This window comes from Stegostoma tigrinum, chromosome 2, assembly GCF_030684315.1.
Source record: "Stegostoma tigrinum isolate sSteTig4 chromosome 2, sSteTig4.hap1, whole genome shotgun sequence".
In the NCBI taxonomy this organism is placed as follows: Eukaryota; Metazoa; Chordata; class Chondrichthyes; order Orectolobiformes; family Stegostomatidae; genus Stegostoma; species Stegostoma tigrinum.
This window is the reverse complement of record NC_081355.1, coordinates 7598684-7615251: the sequence shown is the minus strand read 5'-3', so window position 1 is coordinate 7615251 and position 16568 is coordinate 7598684. Positions and strand designations below refer to the sequence as shown.

At 46.4% G+C, this 16568-nt stretch overlaps 1 protein-coding gene across 3 annotated transcripts in view; it reads right to left on the bottom strand.

Annotated features, from left to right (window-relative positions):
* Positions 1–3062: 3062 nt before the first annotated feature.
* The window catches only part of LOC125467431 (sodium- and chloride-dependent transporter XTRP3A-like), a 54788-nt gene continuing 41282 nt past the window's right edge, over positions 3063–16568 (bottom strand). For 2 of the 3 annotated variants that reach the window (XM_048563250.2, XM_048563259.2), the window contains 3 exons: positions 15259–15418; positions 10110–10275; positions 3063–8056 (listed from right to left, as the gene is read on the bottom strand). In XM_048563250.2, coding sequence (XP_048419207.1) covers positions 7919–8056; positions 10110–10275; positions 15259–15418 — 464 coding nt within the window. In that variant the 3' untranslated portion in view covers positions 3063–7918. Of the gene's footprint in view, positions 8057–10109; positions 10276–14387; positions 14501–15258; positions 15419–16568 lie in introns of those variants that run through there. The other variant, XM_048563267.2, reaches the window with a different exon arrangement.

Sequence of the window (16568 nt, the reverse complement as noted above, 5' to 3'; positions counted from 1 at the left end):
CAAGGTGTTTGTGCACCTTTAATGTACAGTTTTCTCCAAAGCTAACCATCTCCCAAGGAATCTAACTCCTTCCCCCAGCACCACCGTGGATCTTCCTCCTGGTGTCTAGGGCCATATCCAGGGCTAGATACCTCGACTCCACAGGCCTGTCCTGAACAAATGCACAGAGCTTTGACCTGTGCTTCTCTGTTCTAACTGCCACACTCCACTTTGCAGTCACCGAAACCTCACTTCATTTACAGGTTCATGCAGTCATACAGATCAGAAACAGGCCTGTCCATGCTGACCAGGTTTCCCAAGCTAAATTAGTTCCATTTACCTGCATTTGACCAAAATCCCTCTAAATCTTTCCAAGTACCTGTCCAAATGTCTTTTAAACGTTGCAACTGTACCAGCCTCTACCACTTCCTCTGCTGACTCATTCCATACACGCACCACCCTCTGTGTGAAAATGTTGCCCCAGTTTAAACCTAGGCCCCTCTGGTTTTGAACTCCCCTACCCTGGGAAAAGACCTTATCTATGCCCCTTGTTGTAATTGGATAACAAGGAATAGGAGGATGCTTGTGTGGGTTCTAAACACTTGGTCTAATTGAATCATTTCTGCTCTGTAAATGCATTGCAACTTTTGTATTCCCCTCCCTGTTGCATTCAAGAATCCAGATGCACAGACCCCAAGGTCCTGGTGATCTTTAATATTACCCAGGGCCCTAGAATTCGTCATGTTCTCCCTTGCCTGAGTAGACCTCCTAGAGTACATTTCCTCACTCTTTCTAGGATTTAAGTCCACCTGCCATTGTTTGGAGTCAACTGGCTTTGTTGCAGGTCTGGAGTCACATGTGGGCCAGGCTGGGTAAGGAGGGCAGATTTCCATCCTGATAGGTTTACAGTTGAACTGGCTGTGACAAGCTTTAACAGTTCAGATTTGCTATTCAAATTTCAGTTCCACTGGGTGCAGTCAACAGATTTGAAATAACGTTCCAGGGCAATCAGTGTCAGCAATAACTGGTCCCTTAACATCATTGAGAGTATTGTGCGCGGTTCCGGAATCCACATTTTAGGAGGGATGTCATAGCACCAGAGACCGTGCGGAGGAGATTTACCAGGATGTTGCCTGGTCTGTAGAGTTGCAGTTACAAAGAGAGATTGGACAGACTGAGCTTGCATTCCTTAGAGCAGCAGAGACTAGGAGGGGACAACTATAATTGTATCAAATTGTGAGCGGCAAAGGCAGGAAGAAATCTTTCCCCTCGATCAATGATGAGGGGGCACAGATTTAAAGTAACGGGCAGGAGGTGTGGTGGAGATGTGAGGAAAAGTGTTTTCAACCAGAGAGTGGTGGGAATTTGGAACGCATGGCCTGTAATGGTGATGGAATAAACCCTCATTACACTACAGAAGGGATTTAGATGTGCGTTTACAGTGCCAAAGTACCCAAGGCAACTGTTAAATGTGATGGGGATATTTAGGTGGTTGCTTTTCACAGACGTGGGGATATTTAGGTGGTTGCTTTTCACTGACGTGGATGCAATGGGCTGTAGATGTCTATCGATCATTTGCACCATCTCCTCTCCCCTACAGCTGGAAGCCGTGGAATTCACAGCCAGGGAGAAAAACGAAAATAAAAATCGCTGCTGGGTTTTTTTTGCTGTCTTGTTTTTCTGCCTTTCCTGAAGGCAGAGCGCCGATTTAACACAGTTCTGACGTACATCTGTGGAGCTGTTACGCAGATGCCTTAACACGAATTACTAAGCGTTCACTGAACTGCAACCCCCCCGCCACCCGACCCCGGTAGATAGAACACACTCCAACTTTAAAAGGAGTGATGGGTGGGTGGGGTGAGCTAGACAGACAAAGCTCGTCCAAAAAAAAAGGCAAGCCCCTCTTTCAAACTCTGAACATTTGGAAATGGCAACTGGATTATCCCCTCGTCAAAATACGACAGCATTCAGTTTTTAATTCTGCTGGAGGAAGAGTGGCTGGAAAGATGATCATACGCGCGTTAATGTGTTCTGGCCTGGCTGCTGTGTGACTTGATTACACAGCGTGAGGCTTCAGTCACCTCCTGAAAAAGGATGCACTCATCGCCATGTCATTAGAAAGACTTTTATGGCAAGGTTTAAAATCGGGGAGGGAATCCATGGTTCTGTGAGGATGTTTCCCCACTGAAGGGGAGGTGATGGGCAATCTTGAGCCAAGATTCAAAAGGTGAGGGTGGTGGGTGTCACCTTTAAGAAAGTGATGAGGAATTTCTGACAGGGTCTTCGGTGTTTGGAACTCCCGTCCCCGGGGAACAGAGGGTATTCAACCCTTAGATTTTTGATTGACAAGGCAGTCTAGGGTTACAGGGGAAAGGGACGAAATGCTGCGGATGCCCCATTACCCACCTGACAGCAGTATCGGGAAAGATCGTCGGGGGGTTGGTGAAAAGACTGAGACTCGGGCTCCCTGTCACAGTTCACGGTTGCTGCCTTCCCTCTGCTGTAAATGTTGGTGGAAGGGGAAGTGTCAGGGCCTTTGCGAAGGTAAACATTCCCCACAGTCTCCATTCTTAAAGGAATAGTTGGGAAGCATTTCACCCCCCAAATCTGGCCAACACTGCTGTACACCCCCCAAAAGGCTCTCCAACCTCGCACTTAACGTCCCAACCCCATCCAAACCCGTCAATCCCCTTTCTAGCTAAAAGCCAGGGTGCCCCTTAAATAACACCCACATCCCCGCCAAGACTGCCATCCTCTACTTTTCACTCCTTGTGACTGGATGCAATACCAGCAGTGGCCACCACTACTGGTGGCACTACTGTCGCCGGAATAACGCAGCACCCAACTGATCCCACCCCTTTGAATGGCAAGGGTGAGGGAAGGTGGAAATACCCCCGGGAAAGCTTTCAGATCTTGGGCTGCACGTCTTCTCACCCGATCTTTTCAGTGATTGGGCAAGTTATTGCATAAATTTGCTCCTGTTAGTTGCTGAGTGATGTGTGTCCACTCGGTGGAACTGTTCAGGACGACAGCAAACTGAATCACAAGTTGAAAAAACTGAGCAGATCCATCAAAGGGTAGCACAGTAAATTTTTATTAAATGTTGACTGGACAACAAAGGGAAAAAAAATTGTCCAACACGGAATTACACAAGAACATTATAAAAGTTAATGAGATGTTAATGGTTTAAAATCCTCTATTGTTTTAAATATTTACGTGGGAATTTCCCAATTCTGATAGTTCTGTAAATTTCTCTTAACTGGAGGCTTGAGTTTTGATTTCAGGACCTTTCCCAGCATTCTAGTTGCATCTATGTGAAAACTTGGTGTGCAGTTATTTGGATGAAAATAATATGCAAGGCTATGCAGAGAAAGCAGGAGTTTGGCACTAGGTAATGATGCCTGTTTAGCAAGTTAGTGTGGATACGATAGGCTGAATGGCCTCCTCTGCAACGTAGCACTGGCCATCCTGTATACTTGCCCATGCTGAAAGGAGCTCAGCGTTTAGGGGAGGAAACATGAGGAAATACATTTCTATGTAGCCGATAGTTCGCAAAGTGGTAGCATTAAGGATCTTAAGTATGGTTGCAAGTTCTGACTGAATTACAACCATCTGTACCCTACTAGTACAGCTCTGCTCTCAGCCCTGTAGAGAGATGGCTTGTGACCATTTCCAATCTCAAGACAGGGTCACTGTGGGAAACATTTTGGGAAGCACTGAACCAGGATTGGGATTGCACTGCCTTGGAGTGTGCAGGCAAGTTACAATGCCATGGCTTTCCAAAAGGGTATTGTTTAATTAAAGGGAAAAAAATTTGCAGGGCTACAGATTAAAACATAAGGAAAATGGGATCTAAATTGCTCTTGCAATGAACTCGCACATATTCAGTAAGCCAAATGGTCATGTCCTGTGCTGTAAGCATTCTACAAATTCTAAACATGTATGATGGATACAGTTCCTCTAACGATTGAGTCCAATATCAATCTTCACTTCTGACCCTTTGAGCAAGGGAAAGTGGTTGCAAACATCAATACTTATAATCAATACTTTGCGATAAGCACTTGCATAGTTAGATTCAAATTATGACCTATCATTCTACGCAAGTATATATGTGATAGCTACTGTTTTATTTCACAAAATTGCTGGAGCCAACAAAAAATGAACTATTTACCAATAAATATTGTTTTAAGAATTAAACTCATAAATACATAATCCATTCTACCAGAAATTGTTTGGAATCCAGAGAGGAATGAGAATTTCTTTTTGCATCCATTTCTGAATAACTACAGTTGCTGAGTAAAGTATTATCCTTCATGTCAAGCACCAGTTAAGATACTTTCACCATTATTTAACTAATCTGTAATCATTTACACTTATTACATCTCTTAATGCTACCCCAGAATTACTGATTATCCTGTTTCATAATTCTTGAACTCTGATCTTCTTTGGAAGAATTTGCAAATGGTTTCTACTTACGCACCATTTGATATGAAACCAAGCCTATGTTTAAAAGGCTACTGTCTCAGACAAAGGATTGATTTTTAAAATGTGTTCAGAGCTACAGGGCTGATTATGCTGTGGAAGCCAGTTTGTCAGAGTGCAACACAGTTGACAAATCAGGCCAATCTGCCTCATCCCAGCTTCTAATATTATAAAAATAGGTGTGGGGGCGGTGGGGGGAGAGAACATTTTAACTAAGAGCTAAAAATACAATTAATTCCATCAATTCACTCCATTTGACATTAGACTTGTAAGAACATCACAAAGGCTTCAGTCATACTCTTTTTTTTAAGAGCAGAAATCACTCAAGCAGGCTGTACAGAGGAGGGGAAGGCAGTGGTATAAATAGTTTGTGTTATTTATTCATTTACAATCCTGGAATACCAGGCACATGCATGCCCTTCTGGAGTAAGGCTTTAAATATAGCTTCAGCTATTATACTCAAATAACAATGTATCTCAGATGTACCGAGTTGAAATACCTCATGGGTTGCTGAAGCTTGTTGTGGGAGAGTTTAAGACAACTAATTTAACTTCTACTGAGAATATCTACCTGCTCAAGCATATCATGATTCATGCTTGGAGCAAGAAAACTTGCATCCAGAACTCCTAACTTAGAGGTAGGGCCACAAGAGCTCCAACTAGTTTATTGTTAATTCAATGCATTGGAAGTCATGACCAACCAGTGTTCATGACAGGCGAGTGCCCCATACTTTCGTGGTTTGTAGTTGGGGACATCTGTTGTCTTATTTCTTGGACAGCCCAGGAGAGACTGAGCCTGGAAGCTTTCTCTGGATTTTTTTCAGCATGTGTGCTGGGACATTAGCACTCAAGATCTCACTTTCAGCATTACTAAAACCCTCATCCACCCACCACCCCACCCCCTCTCAACTGTCTCTCTCTCTCTCTCTCTCTCTAACCACCCCCCCAAGCTGCTGTCTGGGCAGCTGCATGCTCAATGTGCCCCCCTCCACCCCCAAGAAGTCCTCGTTCATTAGGCAGACAGCCGATTTTCTCCTTTGTGGTTCAAGCACAAGACACACAGACAAGTAGAAAATGGAGCACACGGTGCTGCTGCTGCTGCGTTTCCACCTGTTCTCCTTTCCTTTCAGCTGCTGCCAGTCTGTCAGGTTGTTCATACAGATGCCCTCATCCTCCTGGTGTCTCTTCCCCAGCACCGGCGTTCGGGAATGTTGAGCCGGCTCAGGGATATCCAGCTCCTGGGGACGGCACTGCGACCAAAACCACTGCCGAAAAGGTCCAGCTCAGTTTCCAACTGATCACTGCTGACCGAAGCTCAGCAGCATTTCAACTTGCCCAAGATCCCCTGCGTTTGAAAAAACCTACCCACCCCCTCAAAATCAGAATGTAATTTTGACAATACTGTATGATAACTTACATCTTCAAACTCCCCATGCATAAGATGTTTTACTTCTACAAGTTTACACAACTAAATCTTACGACATATAGAATTTCCAAAATATGTTACGTTACAATACATCCATTAGATTCCATCATCACTTCTAAAACAGGCCATTTCAAAATGTTACAAGTAAAAATTTATTACAAATTGCAATGAATTGATGCATAGATCCTTCCAGTTAATAAGTTTATTTACAGTATATTATATTCTCTACTTTAGCGACCCCTCTGTCAACCACAAGTGTGGGAACATTAACCTGCAAACATATAGGGCTTCACACAAAAGGACTCCCAATTACAGGTGGCTTGGGAGTCAAATGAAAAGAAGCAAAGCTAAATTGAAATTACTCTGCTGTCCTTTCTCAGTAGCCAATGACAGTCGGGTCTGTCAATTTTGTTTGGATCAGTTGGAACTCCAACAATAGTACAGTCCCCACCAATTAGAGCAGGAACGCTGATGGTACACGTAGGTTTCAGCATTGAAACAGCATAATCAAACTTGGTCAAACTTAACCAAGATAGTTTCTTTTAACAAAAAACACAACAAAAAAAAAAAAATACTGACTCGATTCAAACGCCCAAAAAACTCCATTGTGCAACAGCTTCGCAAAACGTTTCACAGTTGCATCTGAATTCTTAGAAGTTTTTCCTTGGGATGTGGGCCTCACTTGCTCATCCAGCATCCACTGCTTGGCCCACGTGGAAGTGATGTAGAACCACCCTCTTGAATCGCTGTGTAGTGTAATTACACCCAGTATGTAGCTAGGGAAGCAAGCTCCAGGATTCTGACTCAGCGACAGCGAACGAACGACGAGACATTTCCAAGTCGGACGATGCATTGCACGGAGGGGAACTTGCAGCTGGTGGTGTTCCCATGTATCTTCTGCCCTAGTCTTCCTAGATGCTAGCAGTCATGGGTTTGGAAGGTGCTGTCTAAGAAATCTTGAGTTCCTGCAGTTCATCTTGTAGATGGTACACACTGCTGTGACTGAGTGTCAGTGGCGGAGGGTTTGGATGCATGTGATGCCAAGCAAGCAGGGGCCGCTTTGTCCTGGATGGTGCCAAGCTCCTTGACTGTTATTGGAGCTGCACACATCCAGGCAAGTGGGGAATATTCCATCACACTCCTGGCTTGTGCCTTGTAGCTGGTAGACAGGCTTTGGGGGAAAAACAAAAATCAGATGATGAGTAGCTACACAAGTCCTAGCCTCTACCTGCTCACATAACCACTGTATTTCCATGGTCAGTCCAGCTGAGATTCTATTCAGTAGCAAGCCTGGATGTTGAAGGTGGGGGACTTCAGAAAAGGTAATACCACTGGAGATCAAAGGGAGATGGTTAGACATGATCAGATGCCACAAGGTTGGGTGCCATTTCTGACTGCAAGATGACATCTAGGTGTTGCTACGCCAACATAGAATGCTCCTGTATCTTAGGGGATGGGAATGGTACAAGGTGCAAATTGTTATCAATGGCAAGAATTCTATTACCAAAGTCACCATGTTTAACAAAAAAGGTCCAAAAAGCTGGCTGAAGGCTCTCGAAAACATTAGATCCTTTCAAAAATTGGCAAAAAAAAGGTGGGGGATCCTTGAGAAACTAATTTATTGAGCTACCAGAAATCATTGGTGCATTTCATAGGTTTTACTTGGTGGCCACCTGGTTAAATCCAAAAATTACTACAAACTGCTGTTGCTCCTGGCTTAATAAAGTGTCAATTATACAGGGGTGGAAACTGTATTCAAAATTTCCCTTTTGTTGATCTAGGGAGTGAGCAACATTTTAAATACCATCCTTCTTTTCTTGCAAAAAAGAAAAAACACCCTTCTTCAGAAATTGCATCCTTCACATTTTCTTGAATGTGGGGCTTGTAATAAAATATGATCAAAAAAGTATATTTAAAATAATAATAATAATAATAATAATAATATAATAATAATAATAGCAGGGTATTTGTTCAAGGAGCTTAGAAGGAATGGATTTTTAACGGTATGGTTTTTCAAGTTAGCATTTTAACCCTAATATTTCTCCCTTTGGAGCTTCTTCTTTATGCATATTACTAATGCAGCCAGAGGGATGCAAGCTGTGGAAACAGACACCAGGAGTCCAATAACAGCCAGAGCGTAAGGAGGATATTCCAGCTTCACCGAGTGCCCCTGTAAGATATAATGTTATAGCGAGTGCCTGGAAATAATATACACAGTCCACTTTACACAGAGTACAATACAATCATGTATCATAGATCATTTACAATCTTACAGCCATTAGTTAATCCATAAAGAGTTAACAGGTCAAAAAGCTACAGGGTCATTTCACAACTGCATCCTCCAACAGGGAGTGACGCTTACAGAGACTGTAGGAAATCAACAGCAATGCCCAGATTCCAGCTCCAGTCTAAAATGCCCAGGGCTTGGCATGTTATACAATACATACATGTGTGAGAGACAGACAAAGAGCCCATTACAGATCTGTCTGGGCAGTGTAAGTGCTACTTTGGGACTGGTCCACTCAGTCACCATTCTTGTCGAGGCATGCTGTCTGTTGGTGCCCGTTATCATGGTCACCATGCACGAGAGCAGAGAATACTCTGACAGTGAGAGACCAATCGCTGACATGACTTTCTTCACGTGAAAGGTGGTGTCTACAAGAGGATCGGAATCTCAGAACATACGAATGCACCAGGATAACTTCTGGCCAATCCTGCAGAGGTGGTGCAGGATCTTATGCACTGGAGTTGTTTGCAATCTGTCGATACAGGGTGTGGTACCCCTTGTTTGGTTACTTGGAATCGTTTATCCCCTACAGGTAATGGGTGCGGCTGGTTGGACTAGCATTCATTGCCCATCCCCAATTGCCCCTTCAGAAGGTGGTAGCCAGCCACCCTCCGAAACCGCTGCTGTCCATCTGATTTAACAACCCCCCCACAGTGCTGTTCAAGGAGAAAATTCCAGGATTTTGACTCGGTGACAGTGAAGGATGTGGTGGTGGAGAGAAAGCGGAGGTAGGAGTAAGTTGGGTGCAGTCCTTTGGTCGATTCTGGCTAAAAAGCAACGCACACAGTCATCTACTGCACCTGTCAAGTCCCACGTAAAATTGGGGTGGCCTTGCTGCTTTCTGATGTTAGAGCTGATGAATCTGCCAATTGTGCAGAAGGATGTCCCAGTCACCAGTCAAATCACTTCACACTCAGATCTCATGGGCGCTGGGCAGGAGCTGGGTTCCAGGAATGTGCTGGGCACCATAAAAACAGTGGAGTCTGGTCCTCACAGTTGGTCAGAGGGGCGCCAGCAGGGCAGAAGCCTCAATCCTCCAGGATTCTCACAAGACAAAGTGCTCTGTTCCTCTCCTGCCACTTTAACAGAGCACACCCTCCTCACACACACACACACATCTACATCTACTTGGTGATGTCGTCGTCCAAATATTCTTTGGGAAGGGTAAATAATCGGATTCCTTAAGATGTTCGCCAACACACTCAAGCTGCACATCAGGTTTAAAGCACAGGTGCAGGCCATTCAGCCCACTTGGTCTTCTTGTTGGCACTTCAGCGCTGACACCAAATGGGATGATCATCTGAATTCTCACTCCACGTGCGGAGCTCACCTTCAGGAATGACAAGTGTGCTTGGCAGGACTGCTGGCGCCATCTTCTCAAACAGACACCCCTCTTGCTCTCCCACCAACCCCTGGTCGCTTCAGCAGCAACCCCAAACAGAGCCTCTGGACAGCCGAGTGCTTGGGATGCTCACTGCGATCTCAAACAAAAGAGAGGCGCAGATTTTTCAGCTCGTCTGAAAAGAGTGTTTGTTCAGGTCGTTCGCATGAGACCGGCCCCCCACCCCACCTCAAGTTAGAGCATCATCTCAGTCTACAGGTTGTTCCCATTTCCTGGTGTGGGATAGCAGAGAGATATGGCATGTACCCAGGTCTCGGTGTCTGTTTGCTGTCCAGCTTAGCTGCAGCGGTGTCTACCAGTTGGGGACCCTCCTGGATTTTTCACTCCACCTCTTGGAGAAGTGCCGAAGCTTGGAGATCGCCATCCAGTGCGGTGTGTGCAGCAGGGAAGTGGGGAAGAATCCACGTGCTACCTCTGTGCAGCCTGACCCTTGCTGTGCCTGCAAGCTTCAGTCGCCTGAGTGCAGTCGACAGTCAAGTGATATCAAAGGCTTGGACCTGAGCACAGCTAAACGAAATCAGATAATGCACATACCTCAGCTGCATTCCAGGCAGTGTACGTTAGTGTTCCTGTTATGCTGTAGTCAACAATGTAAAAAATCACGAGACCTATGATTAAAACAGGGCTTATGAAAACCCAGGTGACCACCCAGTACCAGTTTGGTTTGCGTCCCATCATCTTTTCAATGTCTTTCCGGAATCTGCAAGAAATACTTTGGCAATTAGTCACTGGCCGATGAACATGGTCAGTATCACTAATGTAACCAAGATGGAATTAATTCTTCAAATAAAAAAAAATAGAAAGAAAGAAAATTTGCATTTTTATAACAACTCTTGCATCCCAAGGACATCCCAAAATGCTTTGGAGCCAATGATGTACTTTGCAAGTGTGGTGATGATTGTTGCACAGAAAGATTCCACAAACAGCAACGCGATAGTGTCCAGAGATTCGGTATTAGACATGTTGACAAGGGGGGGGGGGGGGGGGGGGGGGGGTGGCGGTGGTGCCAAGAGGCTGATCGACAGTGGGCTAGATACTAGGAAGGGGAGGCACATGAGACGTTTAAGTTGCAAGTCCTTAATCAAGTTTAGGTTCGGCTGGGAAAGGTTCAGTGTTGCTACAATCAGCCATCACACTCTAAGGAGCTGCCTCACAGCACCAGGGACCTGGGTTCAATTCCACCCTCGGGCAACTGTGTGAAGTTTGCACATTCACCCTGTGTCCGCGTCGGTTTCCTCTGGGCGCTCCGGTTTCCTCCCACAGCCCAAAGATGTGCAGGTTAGGGTGGACTGGCTGTACTAAATTGCCCATAGTGCCCAGGGACATGCAGGCTAGGTGGGTTAGCCTTGGGAGACATAGTGGTACAGGGATAGCAGAGTCTGGGTGGGATGCTCTTCAGAGGGTCATCGAGGACTAGACAGGCCAAATGGATTGCTTCCACACCCGTAGGGAAGCCATGATTCTATAGCATAGCGTGGGCCATTTAGAACTGAAAGGAGAAGAAATATCTTCACCCAGAGAACGGGGAGCCTATGGAATCCTCTGCCACAGAAAGCAATTGAGGCCAAAGGATTGAATGTTTAAGGAGTTAGAGATAGTTCTTGGAGTTAAATGGATCCGGGGCATGGGGAGAAAGTGGGAACAGGCGACTGGGATGGATGACCAGCCATGGTTGTACTGAATAGTGGAGCAGGCCAGAAAAGGGCTGAATGGCCTACTCCTGCCCTGATCTTCTATGTTTCTACAACTTAGCTGTGAATTTATCCTTTTGTTTGTCTGAACTTGTGACAGGCTTGCTGTGACTTCCTAGAATTCTATGTTTGCGTCTGTGATTTTGCCAGTATTTTTCACCATTCTCAGTCAGAGTGTCTGAGTCTCAAATCTTCCCATGGCCTTCAGACCATCACTGCAGACCCCTGTCCTGACATTACTTCACTAAGTAAATCTCTGCACATGAAGATCCTGCAGTAATTTTCATTTTTGTTTTAGAAAAGGTAGGACCCTTTTGTGATCTGTGGGCTATCCAACAGACTGCTGACTGCAACAAGAGATGCATGTATCTCTGTCAAAAGCCAACACATGTAACCCTCTGAACCAGTTCACAAATGGTGCGTCTTACTGGGCCATCTCAGATAGGGGTTGACAGCTGGCCGAGTGTGACTGGAGTCACACGAGTATGGAAAGAAGATTCTCTTCCCTGAAAAGGGCCTTCGTGAATCAGATAGAGTTGTGTGACTATCAGTAAAAGTCTCACGGACATTGCAACCACGATGAGTTTTCAATTCCAACTTTTTCAGTTTAAAATTGCAGATTTTTGGCAGCTGTTGTGGTGGGGTTAGAACAACGCCCGCAGACTGTCAACAAGGGTCCCTGGATTACTAGATCACCGATGGTACTGACCCACCAAACTCAGCGTTAGTGGCTTCTCTCTCTGCTCCTACATTCCCTTCATCTAATGGAATTTAGGAGACATTTTACATCATCATGGATTTTAGTGGCTTCTCAGTTCAGTGTGACCAAATGCTAACCTGCCTTCCCTTATAAAGTATTTATAAATACACAGCCTTACAAAGTATTTATAAATACACAGAAGAGTCACTTGACCGAACTGTCCAAATGCAAGAGGCAATGATGGTCAGGGATGAACAAATTCACCGGTGACCAGCACCCACCTCAGAAATTTTTTTCCATGAATATAATCACAAGTATGGAGTCACATAGGGATTCCTCTTTCTATTTCTGCCCCTGCACGGTCTTACACAGAAACCCCTATAATCGACACAGCCTGTGTGCGCGTAGCTCCGTTGGCAGTTCTCGTACCTCAGAATCACAAGCCATCTGGGTTCAAATCTCACTCTGGAACTGGAGAACTACAAGCTAGCCTGACACAATACTGTGGGAGTGCTGCAGAGTCTCTGGGGCAGCGTACTGGGGCTGGTCTTTAACTGAGACTTGATCCGCGCTCTCATGTAAACAATCCTGACACTACTCTGAAGGAGGGTAGGGAGGTTCCTGGTGTGAACTCTGGTCGGTATTTACTGATTTGATCAATAACACTCACAATCAAATGATGTGATCACTGACGTTTGTGGGAGCCTGCTGTGTACAAACTATCAGCTGCTTTTCCTGCACTTCAGCAGCATCTACACAAGGGCCAATAAAGAACTTTGGAAAAGCGTTTTGGGGTGTCCAGCAGCTGTGAAAGGTAAAATATAAAGCGAATGTTTCCCGACACTTAACAACAAGCTTACGAAGACCAGCAGACTACATGTAAAGTACCATCCCCCACCAGCCCCCTTGGGAACAAGTGCCTCGCTGGCAGGCTCCGAGGTGTGATCGTCACCGGGCAAAAAGGAAAGTTTCTGTAATCCATAGCGGGGGTCCGCAACAACAAGAGACCATGGGGTTTGTGTGGTGGGGCTGTGAGCGCGTCGGGGGCGGGGGGGGGGGGTGTTGTGCATGTGTGGGGGTGGCCGGTGTGTTGTGCACGTGGGGGGGGGGGGGGGCGCGGCGGTGTGTTGTGAACGTGGGGGGGGGGGGCAGTGTGTTGTGAACTTGGGGGGGGGGGCAGTGTGTTGTGAACGTGGGGGGGGGGCGGTGTGTTGTGCACGTGGGGGGGGGGGGGCGGTGTGTTGTGCACGTGGGGGGGGGGGCGGTGTGTTGTGCACGTGGCGGGGGGGCGGTGTGTTGTGCACGTGGGGGGGGGGGCGGTGTGTTGTGCACGTGGGGGGGGGGGGGCGGTGTGTTGTGCACGTGGCGGGGGGGGGGCGGTGTGTTGTGCACGTGGCGGGGGGTGGGAGGGCGGTGTGTTGTGCACGGGGGGTCAGGTGGCGTGTTGTGCACGGGGGGGGCAGGTGGCGTGTTGTGCACGGGGGGGGCAGGTGGCGTGTTGTGCACGGGGGGGGGGCGGGTGGCGTGTGGCGTGTTGTGCACGTCGGGGGGGGCGGTGTGTTGTGTGCGTACATGCGTCTGTGTACGTGCACGTGTGTATGGGGGGGGTGGGCGGTGCGGTGTGTGTGTGTACGTGCATACATGCATGCACACGTGCGCCGCACTGTGTGTGTCCATGTTATGGTACGGGGGAGGAACAGTGGTGTTCCTGTGGGATAGGGGCTGTGTGTGTCCGGAGCTGCAGGGGGTGGGGATGGGGGTTGGTCTATGGGGCTTGTGTCAGGGGAGGTATGTGGCTGGCTGCTGGAAGCTGCAGTGTTTGTTTGTGATCCCGCAGCTCCCCGGGGATAGTGTGATCCCTCTCTCAGGCAGCACAGCTGTACTTTTAAAAACAATCCAATCCAGGAACACCGGCCTCCCTCCCGCAGTGCCTGACCAGCGAGTGGAATGTGTACAGAGGATATGGACAGGGCTGAAGCAGTCAGTCAATTACTTCCTTATTTGGGGCCCTTTCCCATTCCGCCCAGACACAGAGTCTGCAGACAGAAGGAAGCATTAAAAGAGAGCGCCGCAGTGTGAAGACTTCGGGAAAGGAAATCCAAGTGGGAGTAAAAATGGCATTTCAATAAGCCATTATAGCACAAGCTTCACACACAAGAGTCCATTCTGGCCGTGTGTTATCAGAGCTGGGAGAACCTGAGCAGTGTCAGATATGGAGTACAAGCTGCTCATTCAGATGAGAAGAAGTCCTGCTGGACTCAGAACGCTAACCCTGCTTCTGCCCCACAGACAATGCCAGACACATCCCACCTGTTTCCAGGGCTGCCAGCTCTTTTAAAATCTCAGAGTTACTGAACAGGTCCCATGAGAGTGCTGCTAACAGATCCCCACCCTCCGACCTCCTAGTCCTAACTCACGTACTGGAGCTGTGACTTGTATGAATTCCATCAGCATTAAAATTAAACTCCACCTTCTGGATTCTTGGCAAGAGGTTAAAACTTGACAGACTGCCAAAAGGATGTCTATCAGAGGCCCTGCAATACAGAGGCAGTATTTTTCCACAGTTAAAACTTCTGATATGTAAAAAAAAATTCTTTCGTAAGGCAGGGCTGGGAAATAAGCAGAATACCTCATGGTTGTGATCTTCCACTCCAAATATAGATCAAATAAAGATTAAGATCTTTATCTACAGGAAAAGGAGTTAAAACTGCGGTTCATCACGACCCACGTTATGAAAGAAAAAAGTTACGTAAGGAAATTAAAAAATAAACTTTTAAAAATTATTTCCACACATAAAGCAAGGGCTTTGTCACGTCCATAAGGGGCTGACTGAACAGAGCATTTTAAATTGTTCAACTATTTAAAAAGGAAACATTTGCAGGGGTATGGGTTTGGGGCAGGGAGTAAGCGCATTGCTCTCTTCAAGGGCTGTCAGTGACAACGATGGGCCGACTGGCCTCCTCGGGTTCCAAGGTTTTATTGTGCTGCAGGATTACTTTTGCAGGTGCCAAAATGCAATTCTAAAAAAAAGTGTTATATGCCTTCAATATCAGGCATGGGAAGGTCCATCAGGAATGTCGCACTCTGCCGACTCCCAAGACACTCCCTGGGACGGGCAACGGGGGAGTGGGGGAGACCGGGATAGTCTCCCAGCTGTTGGGAAGTGGAGTCCTGTCAATAACCCCCGCCACACTGCACAAATGCACCCCCAGGCGGGACTGCCAGCTGTGTTTTACTGACATGTCAGGAGCCAATGTAACAGCAACCACATGGAGAAGTTTACTTCACCCACCTTCTTAGCCCGTAGATGTAACAGATCCCAATGACTTCAATCAAAACAATCACCAGAAGCACCAAGGTGGCTGCATAGTCATTGAATATGGAGAACCAATAATTCCCCGATCCAATGTTGAACACAAGTCCAATAACACAAGCTGTGAGACACACGATCCCTGTGAGAAAAGGGAAAGAAAAACAAAAGTGAAATGCACTGGTAATTTCAAAGCATAAATAGAGTCATAGAGATATACAACATGGAAACAGACCCTTTGGTCTAACTTGTCCGTGCTGACCAGATATCCTATATAAATCCAGTCCCATTTTCCAGCATTTGGCCCATAGCCCTCTAAACCCTTCCTATTCATGTATCCACTCAGATACATTTTAAATGCTGTAATTGTACCAGCCTCCACCACATCCTCTGGCAGCTCATTCCATACACGAACCACCCTCTGTGTGAAGAAAAAAAAAAAAAAAAAACTTACCCCCCCCGCAACCACCACCAGGTCCCCTTTAAATCCTTCCCCTCTCACCTTCAACCAATGCCCTCTGGTTTTGGGTGCCCCTGCCCTGGGGAAAAGACGTTGGCTATTCACCCGATCCATGCCCCTCATGATTTTATAAACCTCTACAAAGTCACCCCTCAGCCTCTGACAATCCAGGGAAAATAACCCCAGACTATTCAGCCTCTCCCTATAGCTCTTTCCTTACCCTGGCAACTTCCTTGTAAATCTTTTCTGAACCCTTTCTAGTTTCACAACATCCTTCCTATAGCAGGGAGGCCAGAATTGCCCACAATATTCAAAAAGTGGCCTAACCAATGTCCTGTACAGGTGCAACATGACCTCCCAACTATACTCAGTGTACTGGCTAATAAAGGCAAGCATACCAAATGCCTTCTTCACTACCCCTGTCTACCTGTGGCTCCAGGTAGGAACTATGAACCTGCACTCCACGGTCTTTGTTCAGCAACACTCCCTAGGACCCTACCATTAAGTGTATAAGTCATGCCCTGATTTGACTTTCCAGACCTTCGCCATCTTGCTATAATCCAGATTTACTTTCGCCTCTTGTATTACACGCATTGCTTTCAGTCATTGTGAAATCACATGAAACACTCGTTAATTTGCAATTGTCAGAGTTGTAAAAGAATAAGTGATTCAATTGAACATCTTGTCGCCACTTTTTACATTGTAACTCACAGTTAATGACCAACATACAGCGACATGAAAATGGTCAACCTATCCAAACTGCTGGGATTTCATCGGAAAGCAGTGTGAGGAAATGCTGGACAAAATGACAAACTGACACCATTTCAAAAGG